General features: G+C 56.2%; 1 protein-coding gene across 3 annotated transcripts in view; it reads right to left on the bottom strand.

Annotated features, from left to right (window-relative positions):
* SGSM1 (small G protein signaling modulator 1) overlaps nucleotides 1–17233 on the bottom strand; it is a 30344-nt gene that overhangs the window by 11149 nt on the left and 1962 nt on the right. For 2 of the 3 annotated variants that reach the window (XM_061466511.1, XM_061466509.1), the window contains exons 3-12: nucleotides 9589–9664; nucleotides 5042–5204; nucleotides 4209–4361; nucleotides 3636–3703; nucleotides 3161–3306; nucleotides 2622–2753; nucleotides 2070–2194; nucleotides 1200–1267; nucleotides 640–803; nucleotides 74–203 (exon numbers count right to left, since the gene is read on the bottom strand). In XM_061466511.1, the coding sequence (XP_061322495.1) occupies nucleotides 74–203; nucleotides 640–803; nucleotides 1200–1267; nucleotides 2070–2194; nucleotides 2622–2753; nucleotides 3161–3306; nucleotides 3636–3703; nucleotides 4209–4361; nucleotides 5042–5204; nucleotides 9589–9664 (1225 nt within the window). The remainder of the gene's footprint in view (nucleotides 1–73; nucleotides 204–639; nucleotides 804–1199; nucleotides 1268–2069; nucleotides 2195–2621; nucleotides 2754–3160; nucleotides 3307–3635; nucleotides 3704–4208; nucleotides 4362–5041; nucleotides 5205–9588; nucleotides 9665–17233) is intronic. The other variant, XM_061466510.1, reaches the window with a different exon arrangement.

Here is a 17233-nt window from a genome sequence, read left to right as displayed (position 1 = left end):
GCCCGTCAGTGCTGCACCCTGCCTGCTCATGCACCCCATGATAACCCACCCAGAACACTGCCCCTGCACTCACCGAATTCAGCCTGTGTCCCTGGGTAGATGATCCTGAAAACATAATCCGTGGCTTCATCGTCTTCCTTGTCGGAGGCAGACTCAGAGGAGCCCTGTGGGCTTCGCTTCCTCAGCTTGGGGAACACCTTTCCCTAGGGGAACAAAACCTGATTTCACAAGCCACCCCATGGGTCAGCGTGCTCAGTGCCTCGCTTGCCACACTCCTGTCCTGGATGAGGTCTGCACCTTCCCCGTGCTGAAGCAGCCCCTGGGTTGGGCACACAGTATGTACAACCACGCAGCACGGCCAGCTCCGTGAGAACCGAAGCTACGATACCCCATGGCCAGCACCATCTCCCCTCTGATTTGCCCTGGAGGGTCTGTTTAGTTGGTCGCGGCCATGAGCTCAACCAAACTGACACATTCCATCCCATCTTCCTTAGCTTCGGGGTCGTTTCAAACCAGAAGCCACCAATGTTGGGCCGAGGGTCCTCCCCGTCGTCTCTGCTCCCAGACACTCCACAAGGGAACCCCGGCAGGAGCCCGCAGTGCCCTGGGCTCGGAACAAGCCTGGTTTCGGGTGCCTACCTTTCCCCGCTGTGACCAGAGGGGTGGATCCAGCTGCCCGTGGGGCAGGAGCCCGTTCTCCAGGCAGGACAGGAACTGCAGCAAGTGCCCTCCTCTGGGAAAGCGCAGCGGAGGCCTCTGAATCCCATCCTGGCTCACCAAGACAACCGTTCCACCGCTGTCTACTATTAACAGTGACAGCAGAGAGAAGAGAGGCATGAATGAGGGACACATCCCGGGTCAAACATGCGGGGACAGGCAAGCAAGTTGAGGGAATTGTCCTTCTGGTAGGGGGAAGGAAGACTCTTCCTTGTCTGGATTCATCTCCAAGTCCATTGTAAGTCTGGAGGCCTGGAGAAGGCTTGCCTGGATCCCTTGATGGGGCATTGCTCTGCGTGGAGCACCTCCCAGCTAAGGAGCTGGTTTAAAGGCTCCCCTACAACACTGACATAGTGGTGGCCACCCAGACCTCCGGATACCTGCGCTGGAGCTCAGCTGAAGCATCCCCATGCATGCACTCCCCAGAGATAACAGCAAGTGCAGGGTGCCAGCACCCTCCAGCACCCTGGCTCCAGCCTTACCTTGCTGGTGGCAGTGCAAGTACACGATCTCCTCCAGGCGAATAGTCATGGCATAGTCCCAGTACACACTGGAACAGAGAGAGAGGAAGTTGTGAGCCTCAGGGGTGCAAGAGGCTCTGCCTCCGTTCACATCAGCTCCACATCCTGCCTCCAGCTACCCTGGGGAAGCCACAGAAAGGATGAGGTCCCAGCAGCAGAGCAGCTGCCACGAAGCCAACCTGAGTGACAACGTCCCTCCAGAACACTAGCACAGCAGCTCACCCCACCTCCTGCAGCTCACCCCATCCCCTGCAGCTCACCCCACCTCCTGCAGCTCACCCCATCCCCTGCAGCTCACCCCACCTCCTGCAGCTCACCCCATCTCCTGCAGCTCACCCCATCTCCTGCAGCTCACCCCATCTCCTGCAGCTCACCCCACCTCCTGCAGCTCACCCCATCTCCTGCAGCTCACCCCACCTCCTGCAGCTCACCCCACCTCCTGCAGCTCACCCCATCTCCTGCAGCTCACCCCATCTCCTGCAGCTCACCCCACCTCCTGCAGCTCACCCCACCTCCTGCAGCTCACCCCACCTCCTGCAGCTCACCCCACCTCCTGCAGCTCACCCCATCTCCTGCAGCTCACCCCACCTCCTGCAGCTCACCCCACCTCCTGCAGCTCACCCCATCTCCTGCAGCTCACCCCACCTCCTGCAGCTCATCTCTCCCACCTCAGGCCCCCTTCCCCATCCCTTCCCCTGTTACAGACTCCAGGATGACTGTTTTGCTCTGCAGCCATGGGGAACACTCAGTGATGGGCTTGGACACCAGATCCAAGCCCTGAACCGGGGGTCATTTCCCTCTCCTCTGCCCCACGCACTGGGAACCAGTCACCTCTTCTCGTAGTCCAGATCCCCCACGGAGCCGTTCATCAGCTGGTTGGGAGTCCACTTCAGTGCCATGATGTCTGCAGCCTGGTGAAGGGACAGATACCCCGGGATCGCCTCCATGTCATCTCGCTTGAGGAACACAAGGAGAGAAGCAGCTGGTGAGAGCGGGCTGGAAGACGCCAGGAGCACGAAGCATCACCCAGCTCCTGAGCCTCTGAGCACTTCGGGTGTCCAAGAGAGAAACCCAGCGTGGCCCTGCAGAGCCTTCAGCAGAGCCCCCAGGCCACCTCCTGAGGAGGCTGGAGAGGAGCCCGAGGCACAGCAGCTCCACACAAGCCATTTGCACCTCACTTGACTGCAATAAGCAGGCAGGGAGCCTGTTTGCACTCAGACAGGAGCAGAGCTCTGCCGCTCCACTCGGGAGGAGCCCAACAAACCCAGTCCAGCCACTGCCTTCGCAGGGCAACAATGAGCCTGTGCTTTCCTCCATCAAATCTCCCTGGGACAGGCGGGGAGCAGGGCATTTTACAGGGCAGCTGCCGCCGCAGGTACTCACTGGCTGCACCAGGACGTTGTTCTTGCCATAGAGGAGGGTGGCTCGGGAATTCTGGTGCAGCGACTCCACGTAGTCCCTGGCAGACAGTGACGGCCGATCATCCATGCTGCCGCTCGAATGCCTCTTCTGGATCTGGAAAGAGATCCACCTACAAATGTGAGCTGAGCACAGACACCTCTTCCTTTCACAAAGCTCTCTTGAAGCTCATTCCCTCCTGGCTTACAAAGTGGCTGCTGGAAACCACGGAATTACAGAGCTGGAAAAGACCTTACAGCCCAACCTTCACCCTTTACTTTTCCCTTGTGACCTCTAAAAGGTTTCCTGGCTCTGGCCAAGCTCAGTTCTGTACTTAGAGAAACCCCAGGAGTGGCTTTTGTGTGCAATAAACAGAGCAGACTTCAGCTGCTCACACACGATGCTCTCAAAGGGCAGACCCCCCCCGCCCCGCATGCAGCACCCTGTTGATCCCCCAGTCTCCACAGCCCCTGCTCCCAGCACTCCGGGCTGGAAGAGCCGAGGAGCTGCCCTGCCACACTCACGCAGAGCGCCGGGCGCTTGGTGGGCGAGTCCTGGCGGCAGTGGGAGCTGTGGATGCGGTGCCTCTGCACCAGCTCATCCGCGGAGGGGTCTGTCCAGAAGTGGTCGGCGGTCTTCATCTTGGTGTACTCCAGCGCGCAGGGCCCCACTGCGCAGAGAGATCACCAACAGGGAACCGTCAGGGCTGCCCCGTGCCTGTCAGCTCCCGGAGCTGCAGAGCCCGGGGGCACCACAGAGCAGGGAACCCAGAGGGGCTGGGCAGCCCCAGCCCGATGGACACGGGCACTGCGGCACCGCGCTGCTCCTCAGCCCCCAGCCTCGGCCCTGCCTCCTGCCCAGCATCACCACCGCGGCTTGGGCAAGCTCAGCCTTGCCACTCTCCATCCCTGTGCGTGGCCCGGCGGGGCAGCGCACCAGGACTGGGAACACGGGTTTGGAAAGCAAGCTGCCGAAGTAGGGTAAAGAGGAAAGTGTTACCCAGTAAAGAGGCGAGAATTGGCCCATCCACAGGATCCATCAGGAGAGCTTCTTTCTCATAGTACTTACTAGAAGGAAGAAAAGCAGGATCTGTAGCGTTTCAACCCCCTGGGACTACAGAATGCTTTTAAATCAGGGTGATGCCCTTCTCTTTCTGTATCATTCCTCGACGGTGAGAGGGCAAGAAGCCCTTAAGGGGCGGTTTCTGCTGGCTGTGCAGCTCCTGGTGAACAGCAGCACATCGCAAGGGCCACCATCTCCTAAGAGAACACCCCCAGCACTGGAGATGACAGCTCCCCAGCAAGCAGCTTCCAGAAGACAAGGACATGGCAGTCCCTGACAACCCAGCCATAAGCAGAGCAAGTGTGGCCTGTCTTTAACTGAGGGAGCGTACGGTGGCCACCAGCAGCAGGTATCAGAGTCCCTGTGGTGGGCACAGAGCAGCAACCGGTCTGGCCCATTCTCTGGCCCACTCGGGCACAGCTCAGCCAGCAGCACCTCGAGCACCATCAGAGGGGCAGATGCTGGTAGTGAGTTCAGATGAGCCATTGGCTGTCCCGTGCCAGCCCTCACCTGCTGTTTTCTACCAAGTAATGGACGATTTTATCCAGGACCTTTTCAAAGAGGGCCGTGCGGATCCAGAGGTGCTTGATGGCTTGAGGAGACAGGTTGGGCAGCTTCGGCATCTTGCGCACGTTCTCCGGGATGCCCTGGACCTGGTTTCGTCTTTAGGGGTACAAGGGGAAAGACAACAACATCATCGAGCACTGCAGGAGCCCAGGGCACTCCTGGCATCCTGAGGGGAATAGGGCTCTGTCCCACCCCCTGCTCCCAAAGACCCACATCTGTATCCGAACGCTGACTTCACTGAATCAGTTTCCCACTGTGCAGGCACCTTCAAACAAGCCTCTGCCTCAGCAGAGTCCTCCAAGCCCACCCTCCTTTTCCACTGGTGCCTGAGGACAGCACTTTACAAGCATAAAGCTTCCTGCCCCCCAGGTAGCTGCTCCATCCATCTCCCTGGTTCCTGTCCAAGGATGAGTAAGCAATTCCCAAGCAGAAGCTGAATTACTGCAGGTTCAAGCCCTGCACACCGAGGCAGGCCAAATTTGGTTCCAGCTGGCTTAGTGCTCTGGTCCATCAGCTGTGACAGCGCAGGAGCAAACGGGATGAGCTGTCCCTGAGCACGAGGAAGTAAGAACTTGTCCATCCCGGCTTAAACTACAACTGCAGCTCACAGCATCCTAAAAGATCGACCAGCTCAGTCAGGGTATCAAATCCCAGGTCAGGACCCTGCTCCACCGAAGGAACAATTCCCCCTGCAGAGGCTCAAGCTGGACACCGCCACCCACAGCAGCGCCCAAACCGCAGCGACCCGAGGGCTAACATCAGTGCTGGTGCCTTACGCGTTCTCGATGAGCTGCTCCAGGTCCTGCACCTTCCTGCAGAGCTCCTCTGCCAGGGGAAAGCTCTTTCCCACCTTCATGAAGAGAGCTGCTATCTTGTTGCTGCGCAGGAACCCTGCTGCCCGCCGCTTCAAGCCGAACAAGACGCAGGCCTCCACCGCCGCTGCAACAGAGCAAGGACGTTACCGCGGGCGCAGCAGGAGCTGGAGCTCCCATCACGAGCACTGCTCCCCTGCTGCCGCCGTGCCCTTACTCCACAGCAGAAACGCTTCCCAGGAGGACACCGGTGCCATGCTCCGCTCCTGCCCAAGCAGATGAGGGAACCCAGATGCCTTCGGACGCAAGCAGCAGAGAGCAGCGCGGCTTCTCTGCCTGCAGGGGCATCGGTTCTGCTGAACAGAGGCACCGCTTTAGCGGTGCAAAACAGAAGAAAAACGGAGGTTGGCGAAGCCTTAATGGGAGCACACGTGAACTGTGGAGCTGTGGATGTGCCAAGATGTAAGCACTGCAAAGGACGGCTCACTTGTGCCTGCTGAAGTAGATCCAGGGTCTCCATGAAACCACCTGAGGGACCAGTCGGTAGGGCTGGCTTGGCTCCTTCTCTTACCTGACCAACCAACATTTCATCACCTTACAGGGCTGGTGATGACCCAGGGATGTGCAGCTCTCAGACCACACAGGTGGTACTTCCATGCCACCGCCAGCACTGAGCAGGCTCAGGGCTTCTCAGAGCACTTTGCCCATTCATGAAAGCAGAGCAGAGAAGGGACTCGCAGCGCTGTGCTCCCAGCCTTTGGTCCCAAACAAGACACCCTCACTGCAAACAGATCGATGCTAACGCTGGAGAACCCCAGCACGCCCGGAGGCGGCATCCTGCTGCCAGCTCTGTGCCAGCACCATCCCTGTGGTGGTCCCGGCAGAGCAGCGTGGCTGGAGCCACTTCCACAGGGTCATCGTGAGGGGCACCAGACTTGAGGTCCCTCTGCTCACTCAGCACACGAGTCCCTCTCTCTGCTGTGCACATCACTAAGGCGAAGCCTTGCACAGGGGCTGTGGTTTGGTGAGCGCAGCAGGCACAAACCACAGCGAGTGCTCAGCTCCCTGCCCGGCTCCATGGAGAGCAGGAGCCCAGGATCTGGCTCTGCCAGCGATGGTGATGGTGATGACTCCACAGAAAGATGCGCACACGTCAAGGCTCCACCACAATCTGTTTGCTGGAGTCCCCTGGGATGCTCAGGATGGATGCCTGGTGTCAAACACTGACTTGCCAAACAGGCTGATCAGAGCCCTGGAAAACTACACAGACCCACAGCTCTGCAGGGTATTGATCTGGGTCTGACATGCTCTCTGCCGCACCAGCACCCTCCTCACCCAGGACCAGAGCCAGCCCTGCTGAGCCCCCCCTGCAGCAGCCCAGCAGATGCTGATCCACCTCTCGCCTGGAAAGGCTTTTTCCCCGCAGCTGAGCAGCTCTATGGAGACGTTAAAAAGAACCATTTCATGCAGACCCATCGACATCAGCTCCCAGGGCAGCGAGATGCTCTCATTATCTCTGCCTTGCTTAGTGCCATGCCTGAGTTCACCGCGGAGCAGGCAGCGTCTGAGGCGCTGCGAGACACATCCTGATGGCCAAAAGACCTCCCAGCTCGCTCCAGCAAGACACAGCGGTCATCAGCACCTCTGCTCAACGCCAGGGCCTGAACCTCCCCCGGACTCCGTTCCTGCGGGCAAACAACATGCAAACGTGCCGTGTCCTTAGGAAAAGGTCTCCTGTGCTTTCCCAAGGGCTTAGAGGCTTCAGCACCAAACTCCTGGCCACAGACTGAAGGTATTTCTGCGAGCTCCCTGGCACGATTCAAACCACTCAGACTGAGCAATAAGGCAGGCGCAGCACTGATACGGACAACAGAGCCCTCGGCTCACACAGGCCCCCAACCCCGCCGCCGGCTCCTCGTCAGCATCCCAGGGCAGCCTGAACGTGACAGATGCCAGCTCGCGTTTGTCTGCTTCAAACCCTTCCCCTGGGGCAGAGCGGGGCTGCTGCGGGCAGCTGCCCTTTCCTGCCACGCCACTGCTCTCATCGAAGGGCTTTGCGGCTCGCTGGCTGCGCGGAGGAGGAGGAGGAGGGCTCTGCGAGGAAGGCAGAGCTCTGCTTGGCGGGGAGGGAGGTTCTTTACGTCCTGGAGGGCTGCGACATGAGGAGGGTGCACAGACCGCTCACCGGAGAGAGCGGCAGCGCAAGGCACAGACACCAGAAGCCACCGACAGCGCAGCAGCATCATGAAGAGCCCAGGAGGAGCCACGGAGCCCCTCGTGCCTGGCTGCCTCAGCCCCGTGCCGCAGGAGCCTATAAATAATGGCAGGCTGCGAAGCCTCGTGCCGCGCAGCAAGCAGAAAGTGAGTCACACCTTGCTGCCTGCTCGGCGCCTTCGATGCCGGTCTGCACACAGAGGCACGCGGGCCTCAAACACGTCATTTGCGGGAGGAGGAAAGGAAGGCGGCAGCATCTCTGCTCTCCAAAGCAGGGAAGGGGACCTCACAGCTCCCTTCTCTTTCTGTTCTGTGCCTGTGTCTGTGGATGCTACCGCCTTCCTCGGTGGTGAGCACCGGCTCCAAGAGGCAGTTGTCATCACTCCCGTCATTCACCTCCCAGCCTCCACATTAGAAGCTGCCCTTCAGCTCTCCGTGCATCACAGAGCTCTGGTTCCCCTGCACACGCTGCCCAGCAGCAGCCCCACGACCCCGGGCTGGGTGTGCTGGCATGCAGCTGCCTGCAACAGCTCTGCTGAGAGCCACGGGCGCAGCAGGATCACCAGGCTGCGGAGGGGCACCGGCTGCCATCCCCTCACCTGCCATCCAGGCTCCTGGTGCTGCAGCAGAGGCTCCCCAGCAGCTTCAGCCTCAGGGCAAGAGGGGAGTTTCTTGCTTTGCCCTTTCAAGAAACCTGGAGTGGTCCCTCCAGGACAGCCAGCATCCATCCCCCCTTAACACTGCTTCTCTTTGGAAAGCAGGGAGGGTTTCCCAGCAGCAGGAAGGAAGTGCCCGGAATCTGCCCCAGGGATTCCCTACAGACCTGCAGGAGCAGGAGGAGCAGGAAGGCCGTGGCTGGTCAGAAGGCTCAGGCCAAGGGAGGACACAGCATCACCTGCGCTCCATGGCGGAGCTCTGCAGCACCAGCACTGCTGCCTGCATGCTCAGCCATTGCCCTGTGCTGCCATAGACACTACTGGGAGCAGGGAGCACTGGCACCAGGCAGATAACATGGGAGCCACAGCTGGAAAACTGGGGAGCAGGCAGGGGGACCACAGCTTCCTCCAGCAGAGCTACAGGGCCTCTAACTGCTCCCATCAGCGGTCCCCTATAGGATCTTTGCCTTGCAAAAGTCAGGGAGCATCCCAAAGAGGGCAATTCCAATGGGAATGGGATGCCACTTGACCTCACACATGCAAGCAGGGAAGCACAAGTGGGTAAAACACTTGGCCCTTCAGCAAACTGCCTCCAGCATCTGCCCAGTGCTGTCAGTGAGCAGCAGCAGCAGCAGCAACAGCTCCCATATCCACAGCACCCCAGAGCAGCGCCTGGCAGGACAGGGCATTGCACGGAAGGGGTTACAAACAGGTCCCAAACCAAAGGCACTATTGAACGAGGCTATGTCCGAGCCAGAGGACAGCAAGGGACCTACTCTTCTTCCATACTGGTCATTTGTGTCTCCCAAAACCAGCATCCACCTCTCAGACAGCTGCTGAGGGGCACAAAGAGCCTGTCCCATGCCCAGGGCCACAACCTCATCACTCATCCAAGGGGCAGCAGGGTAAGCACTTCATGCATCAGACCCACTGGCTTCTGCCTAGGTTTAACATCATCACCCCCCCAAGGTAGACCCAGCAGACTGGGTGGCTGAAGCTGCTCAAGAAGCCTCTTTACCTGGGCATTAACTGCGAGCAGCGAGCGCAGCGCACACCAGACGCGCACCGCAGGCAGCAGCTCCTCGGGAGGCTTTTAGGAAAGCCTGTGCCAAGGTTTTGATGGATCCATCCTGAAACACTTCCACACTCACAAAGCTGTCACCCCCGAAGAAGCAACAGAGATGAAGCAAGCAGGTGGAGTGTGAAGCACAGCTGCTGGGGAGCAAGCCTGACAGCAGCACCGTATCAGAGCACATCTCCCAGCAGCTCCCCTTGAAATCCCTCCAGCCTCCCTGCTCCCGCACTGGGGCAGACCGGAGGCTCCTTCCCATGAACTCCTCCTCTGTCACAGCAAGGAAACGGTCAGATTTCTCTTGAATTGCTTCTCAAGAGACTTAAAACTAACGCATTATTCGTGGTGTTCCTTCAGCGCGCGCTGCCAACGTCCCGCCTCCCGTGACACAGAACAGCACAAAGTGAAGGCCTCAGCGACTCAGACCACTGCCACAACAACTCATCCCCCTCCAGCACCAGCCACCTCCCAGCCCTGCACCGTGCCCCAGGACTCACTGGTACCACAGCCCTGGATCCCAGCGTGGCTGCAGCCCCAGCCCGTGCCAACGGCCCCCACCAGGCACTCACCACAGAAGGAGATGATGTGGCTGCTGTCCTCATGCACAAACTTCCTCGTCACCGCCTCCTCCATGATCTGTTTGACCTGTTGAACAGAGGCCCCGTTAGAGAAAACACTGAACTACGGCCACAGACCAGAGCCAGGAGGCCTGTGCTGGAGATGCTCCGCTTGTTCTCTGTCTGAAGGAAGCCTCCTCTGCTCTCTGCCTTTCCTATCAGCCTCTAACAGCTCGTGTGGTCTCATGGAGAACCAAAGCGTCTTTGCTTGTGGCTGTTTCAAAAAGTCAGGTATAACAAAAGAGGGGTTTGGTTTTGAGGAACTTCCAAGTAAGAAAACGATGAGCAGAGAACTAAGTGTGGGAATCCAGCATCCTTTAGGTAAGAGATCCCTTACCAAAGGTAACCAAGTCTCCACACTTTCACAGCATGGTTATATTCCTTCATTTTACATGGATCTGACTAATGCCACATGACAGCCGTCCTGAATGACTGTAACCACCCATCAGTGCCAAAGCCAGTGATCTCCTGGCACCCAACGTGACCAGGAACGCTGCGTGCACAGCAGTGCCATCGGTGCTGCCCCCCCGCCCGAGCCTCCACTGCTCACACCACGTTATGGGCACCCACTTCAGTGCAACGAGTCAAAGGGGCACAATCGGGGAAGAACATAAATAGGAACCCACATAAACTGGGAGTGCAACTTCTGCAGACACAAGATGGGAGCTGGGATCAGCTGCAGAGCTGCTGGCCTTGGGGGATGCTCACAGGACCCCCTGGCTGCTGCTCAGAGGAGCCTGAGGAGCCCAGGACCACTGCTCCCAACGCAAACGGCTTCTCCCATTGCCCACAGGTGGGGGAATTCTGCTCAGGGTGCTTGGCTCTCAGGGAGGGATCCCACATGAAACACCCTTAATGGATGATGGGGGGGAATCACAGTCCTGTGATGAGGGCAGAGCAGCTCCAAGAGGTCGTCCCCATGCCTTGCTCACAAAGTGCTGGTGCTGTTAATGGAGGAGGCAGCTCTAAACTGGTGGCCCCACGAACGGCCCCAAATCTGCCCAACACATTCACTTCCCAACTGCCTTTCCTATTAAATACAGAGCTGCTGGCGTGCCTGGATCTCATCTGCAACATCCTGCTTCTCACTGTCTGATTTCAGAAATTACAGGGGACAGGGTTCACAGTGCAGAGATGTGGGTGGAAGAGCGGCTCTGCTTATCAGGATGTTCCTTCTGAAGGCACAAGGAGGAGGAAAAGAGAACAGGCAGGCCAGCCTTGGCCAAGCAAACCTTGCATTTAAGAGCATCATTTGGGGAATTCGACTCCTCTGCAAGATCTAATCAAGGTCAGTTATGCACAGCTGACGGCTCCAGAAAGGAAACCCTTTTGCGACTATGGATTAAGGAAAAAAGACCTGTCTAAAGCCAAAAGCATCTCCCTGCATGTCAAAGGCATCAGGGCAGCCCCCAGGGCGGCACAGCTCCGATGCGCCGGGTGCCTGGGGGAGCAGGACTGGCGCCCTGACTTCTCCTGCATCCCGCAGCTCGGATGGGCTGACAGCGAGTCAGGAACTCGCAGCACTCCACTGGGATGTGGAGCTCAGGTGGCTCAGAGCACTGGGGTATTCCCCTCGGCACAGCACCACGCAGCTCCTGCAGCTCCTCCATCCCAACTTCGTGCTTGCAGCAGCGGCTGCAGCTGCAGGAATGCTCCTGGCTCCGCTTCCATAAAGGTCCCTCAGTGCTTTAGTGTGGCAAGTGGCCAACAACTGAAGCTGCCCCTTACCAGGACACCTTCAGCAAGGTGAGGTGAGGGAAGCAAGCCCTTGGTTTCATTATGCCCAATGCAGTTTGGTCCCTTGTACCGCTGCCATGTGCTGAGCCCCACAGAAGGGGGTAACTGCAATCCTCATTCAAGCTTCACAGCTTTTAACTCTGATTTTAATATTCTCGTTTGAATGTTTAATATATTCCAATTTAAGCAGTGTAATGTTTGCCAGCCACCTTTGGCACAAGCATCCTCTCACTGTTCCAATGCAACACCCGTGGCCACAGCTACCGCAGGACCAAGGACCAGCTGGTGAGGGAGTGCCCATAGAGCACTTGGTGCCAAGCCAGCACAGCCAACCTGTGCTCTCAAGGCAGTGAGAAAAACCTTCCAAGAGGCACAGTGTAGTGGAAAAACACTCACTGCTATTAAAACCCAAACCAAAGCCCGCTGTATTGACTGAGGTTATCACACTAAACACAATAGATCAAACAGACCTAAAGAACCAGGAGTGGAAAGGGCACTGCCACAAGGGCACTGCCATGGAATCACAGAATCATTTAGGTTGGAAAAGCCCTTTAAGCTCACCCAGTCCAACCATTGCCCAGCACTGCCAAGGCCACCACTAACCCATGGCACTAAGGCCTCATCTCCATGGTGTGTGAACCCTTGCAGGGATGGCAACACCAGCACTGCCCTGGGCAGCCTGTTCCAATGCTGGACATCTGCAGGACAGCTCTAACCCAGAGAACCCCAAAACTCCTGGCAGTCTCCTATGCTGTTGTCTGCAGGTCCCAAAGGACTCTCCCACCCTAAGCAGGTTTGTAGCAGTGTAGGAACGGAGAGCTCCACTGAACCCACGTTTGGCTCGCTCCATAGAGAAGACTCGAACAGCCTCTAAATATGTTGCATTCCAGCATTTTAATGCTAATTCTCATATTCTAGCCAGAACAATCTCAACAAATGAGGCTGCCCACTCTTTATCTAGAGCCAGCCTAAGGAAAATGAGATGTTTGCTCTTCTTTTATTAGGAAGGGAATTAAACCAGCAACTAATAATTTAACTGTAGGTAAACTCCAGAGGAATACCAGCAAGTATTCCACAACAACCAAAGCACTCCTGGCTCCAGCTGTGAGCACAGGATAAGCCACCCCTCCTCTGGGAGACAGGAACAAGGTGTCCACACAAACTCAGCAGCACTAACTGCAGTTCCAAAGCCCCAGCAGAAGACAGACTGCTCTCACCATCACCCTCCGAGCCTCTGGCTCGTGAACGAGTGAGCCCGTCCTTCTTTGCTTCATGTGCATGCCTGAATTACAAGGAAAACCATTTGTTTTCCTTCTTTCTCCATCTCCAAAGCTGGATCCGGGAGTGACAGGCATCGAGAAGAGTCTTCAGAGTATGGTGCTCATCAGGAGCATCCGCAATCCTGATGCACCCTCTTCAGAGCAGAGATTGGAGCTTGCAGCCCCCTACCTTCAGCGATCCTCCTGACCCCAGTGGTCTCAGCTTTTCCTTTGGGTCCTCCTGGCCTCACCAGCTCCATCACAGCCAAAACAATACTATTGAAGCTTTATTTGACTGACTGCCTTTTTTCCCTTCAAACCCAAACCCTTCCCTATCCAACTGCCCCCAGGCCCCATGAGGGATGCAGGTGTAGATCCCTGCTACAAAACCCCCAGGGTTACCCTGCGTCTGGAAGTCCAATATTCCTGCAACAGCTTCACAACTGTACCCAGTCCCTGCTGTCATTTACCCTGGGGGAGCAAGCCAAATATTGCATCAGTTACAATAACAGGGATCAGGAGCAAAGCAATAACCCTGCATTTAATTACTCTAAGGCAATATTGACTCCCCGTGCTGTTTCACCTGGCTGGATTTTGCCAGGCAAGTCACCATGCGCCCTGCATTCCAGACTCCAGTGATGCTTGCAGATACAGTTTTGCTGCCCTGCTTCTTGCAAAGCCTTTCCCTGGTTATTCAGGTGTTTGTATTGAAGCACAGCATCTCCCACCAAAGGGGGCTGACAAGAAAGCTGGAGAGGGGCTTTGGACAAGGGCCTGTAGGGACAGGACAAGGGGAATGGCTTTAACCTGCCAGAGGGGAGACTGAGATGACCAAACCAGTGTGTGTGATCCTGTGATTTCCAGCTGTACCCACCTCCCACCTTTTAGCTCCATGCCTGGAAGAGTTCTTTAGCCCAACTTCTTTAAACCAGCCTTCTTTAAGCCAGCATTCCTCCTTCCTAAGGAGAGGAGCTCCCTTCCAACCCTAATGCCCTTGTCCCAAGCCCCTCTCCAGGTTTCCTGCAGCCCCTTTAGGCACTGGAGCTGCTCTCAGGTCTCCCCTTAAGGAGCCTTCTCTTCTGCAGGCTGACCCAGCCCAGCTTTCTCAGCCTGCCACTCAGGACCACGCTGCCTGTGCTGCAGCCAAAAGCCCCTTTCTCATCTCAAGCAGAATTCCCCTCCCAAACCAGCTTTATCTTCTCATTTGAAAATGAAACGCCTGCCTGCTGCCTGTCGTGTTGCTGTAGCATCCTTCTTTAGCAGACTTGTTTATAGAATTCACATTATCAATCTCAATGCTGCAAGATACAGCTCCTCATCTTCCCAGCAACAACCCCCTGATATTCCAAAACCAGGCGCCAGACTTTCCCAGCGCCATCACAAGTTGAAGCCAAGCTCTGCCACTTACCAGAGAACCACAGCGTGGTTTGGGTTGGAAGGGACCTGAAAGCTCACCCAGCTCCAACCCCTGCCACAGGCAGGGACACCTTCCACTGGAGCAGCTTGCTCCAAGCTCCATCCAATCTGGCCTTGCACTATTTATACACAGAGACTTCCAGGCCTCTTTACAGCCATTCTGATGGACCAAGAGGGAGCACAGCCCCTCGCACCACAGAGACAGCTCTAATACCACCATCCACGTCACAGGCACCTGGCTTTAAAGCTTTCAGGTCGAGTCTTGCTTCCACAGGAACACCCATCACTCACAACCCTGGCTTCCCTAGAGCTCCTCTTCAATCACTTCTCATCACGGACTAAACCAACCGCAGCACCTCCATGGGGCACACGTGGCGTTTCCAGGCCAGCCCGCAGTGTGCTCACGCTGAGCACCGCGCTGAGCCTCCCTGCGGAAGAGCAGCTCTGGATATCCGGGCAAGGAATCACTAAGACCTTTAATGGAAGGGTCCATAATGGACATGGAACCCCTGGGGAGACCCTTGGGAACCGTCCCAGTGAGGTTTCTTTGCCGACACTGTTTTGCAACCGGATTTTTCTCCATCGGGCATCGCCTTTTGGCCAACCCCTCCATCCGCACGACACTAATTTAAGACCGTGGTATAGCTGCTTCTATTCCTGTTGTGCTTGTCGAGTGCAGATTTCCATACCATCTGTTGGCACCACGAGCTGTGAGATGCTCAATAAACACTGCAGCATTTCAGGACAAACTTTAGTCACTTCTCTGCTTCCCACAGCACATCCTGGTGTGTTCTGCACCCGTCACACCACCAAGCTGCTGTTTCCCAAGGGGCTAAACGTGCACTCATAATCATTTGGGGTTTGATTAGCAAAGACTGACGCTATTTGCAGGGAAACCAAGTGCAATTTCCAGCCCCAAATTCCTTTGAAGTCTGGGATTTAAGCAAACCCAGGTATTTCCATGGCAATGGCCAGGATGCCACAAGAAGAGGACGACATTGTGGCAGCAGAGAGGAGAGGCTGCTGAGGAGGAAGGAGCTCCTCGTCGCCCTGAACACCAAGAAGGAAGATGAAGGCAGGGGAAAAGCAGCACGAGACCTGCTCTGGGTATGAAGGATCAAGCCAAGGGCTTCTGGAGCATGAGAGCACTTCTGCACATCTGCACATCACTGCTTTTATCTTCAAAAGGAGAGAAAATGGTCCCCAGCGATCAGTAATACTCTTTTCAGAAGAGATCGATGCGGGCAATCACGAAATGCTGCGTTAAAGCCATCTGTTTACTTTTGATAGAGGAACGTTTGTAAAAGGCTGTCCTGGGTGCTTGAGAGGCATCAGAAGGTCCCTCTGCAAACAGCAGCTTTCATTACAAACCTGCAGCTTATCACCCTCATCTTCATTCTGCCTGAAGAGCTTTGACAGCTCCGCAAAGGCCTTTTCCCTTCCAATTGGCCTCGAGCACAGTTAAAGCTACCAGCATTAATTTTTCAAATCCCAGCAACATCCAATTAATTTCCCATCTTCCACCAATGCAGGGTGAAACCTGGCCCTGGCACCCTCAGCCTGAGAGCTGGCAACCAGGGGCATAGAGGAAAACAAACCCAAGCTGCAGAACCACTGCTCTCACCCATCACTCCCCGTCACTCAGCCACAGCCCACCAATGGGGCCGCATGGCGGGGGCACAGCAGTGAGAGGGTGGGAGGAAGAGAGGCTCCTGTTGTCCCTATGATACATGAGGCTGGGATTAGTCAACAGCCACAGAGTGACAACCATTTAAGCCATGAGAAAATAAACAATATATCAAGCAGAAGGCTGTGGGACATCAGCGAGGGAGCTGCCTGCGGTCAACAACAGCTTGCAGTAATGCTCTAAGCACAGGCAGAATACAGGCACAGCCGTTACTGACTGGGATTTGGGGAGCAAATGTGGCAAGGGCCAACGCTATCTGCACTGAACCCAGGTGTAACTCCCAGCCCCAGACTCCTCGAAGCCCTGAGTTATGCAAACCCAGGTATTTCCATGGCAATGGCAGGGATGCCACACGAAGAGGATGACATCTCGGCGGCAGAGAAGAGGCTGGTGAGGAGGAAGGCGCACAGATCTCGTCTCCCTGAATGCCTTGTCTCCTGTTCAAGGCTTAACGCTCCTTGCAGAGTGGCAAGCTAAATATAAACTAAGGGGTTTGCAGGAGAATAAGCAAGACAACTGTTTCCTTTCCTTTCCCATTCAGCTTTTCACACCATTCATTCCCCAGGCAGGCTGCATTTCACTCTGTGTTTCATGGGTAATCCCTATTCTTGTATGCAGTTACCTGGAGGAGGTGAAAAACGTACGCAGGATTCTCCTCTGCTAAGAATGAAGCCTGTAAAAGAAGGGGAGGAACCTGGGTGGCAAGAAAGGTGCTTTTAGTTGAACATCCAGCACCCTTTGAAAGCAGAGGGTTTGGTCTCTGGGTTTTTCCATCGGGTAAGAGCTCTAAAGAAACACAGGGAAGATTTGGTTGTGCTCCTTACCCCGCACACCGGGAAGCGGGACGCCTCCCGAAGTCCTGCTCGCACCGCTTCCCCTGCAGCCTGCTGACAAGCAGTCAATCTGGCATTAGGCTGATTTATCATGGCCATACGGGGGAGCGAGCAGGAAGACGGCAGTGACAGCACAACTCATCCCAACCTGCAGCTCTGCTGCAGAGCAGGACTCCTGCGAAACACAAATGCATTAACCATGGCAACAACCAAAGAGCAAAGCCCATCCGCTCGCTGCAGCGCTTGGGGTGAGTTTCGTTTCTTGTTTATCTGCCTTCCCTAATCAGCCCTGGTCTTCACTGTGTTGACTCACTCGGTTACCACATGAGGATGACAGACACGGGGTGGCTTTCCAAGCTGGAGCCATGGTGTCCCCAGCCCCAGAGGAGCTCCCCTGCCCCTGCGGACCCAGGAGATCACATAAAGCCAGGGCTGAAGCAATCCAGACACGGGCTGATGAATGAGAATACACAGGTTTATGGAAGAGAGCTATTCCGGGGGGAAGCAGGAAAGAGGTGTCTGCAGTTGGCCCTTTCTACTGCTCCTTGGAGCCTGCATAGGCTCCTGACCTCACCTGAAGTCAGGCCACGAGAGGTAAGAAAACCAGAGCACAAGCAAAATGGGGCTAACGAGCAGGGAGCACCAAGCAAAAGAATGCCCCATCC

The sequence above is a fragment of the Pezoporus flaviventris genome, unplaced genomic scaffold, assembly GCF_033815535.1.
Source record: "Pezoporus flaviventris isolate CSIRO_AGI_PZ_B2104156 unplaced genomic scaffold, CSIRO_AGI_Pfla_v1 ptg000041l, whole genome shotgun sequence".
NCBI classification, from domain to species: domain Eukaryota; kingdom Metazoa; phylum Chordata; class Aves; order Psittaciformes; family Psittacidae; genus Pezoporus; species Pezoporus flaviventris.
Note: the sequence above shows the minus strand (reverse complement) of the source record. Positions and strands in the feature narration are given on the sequence as shown.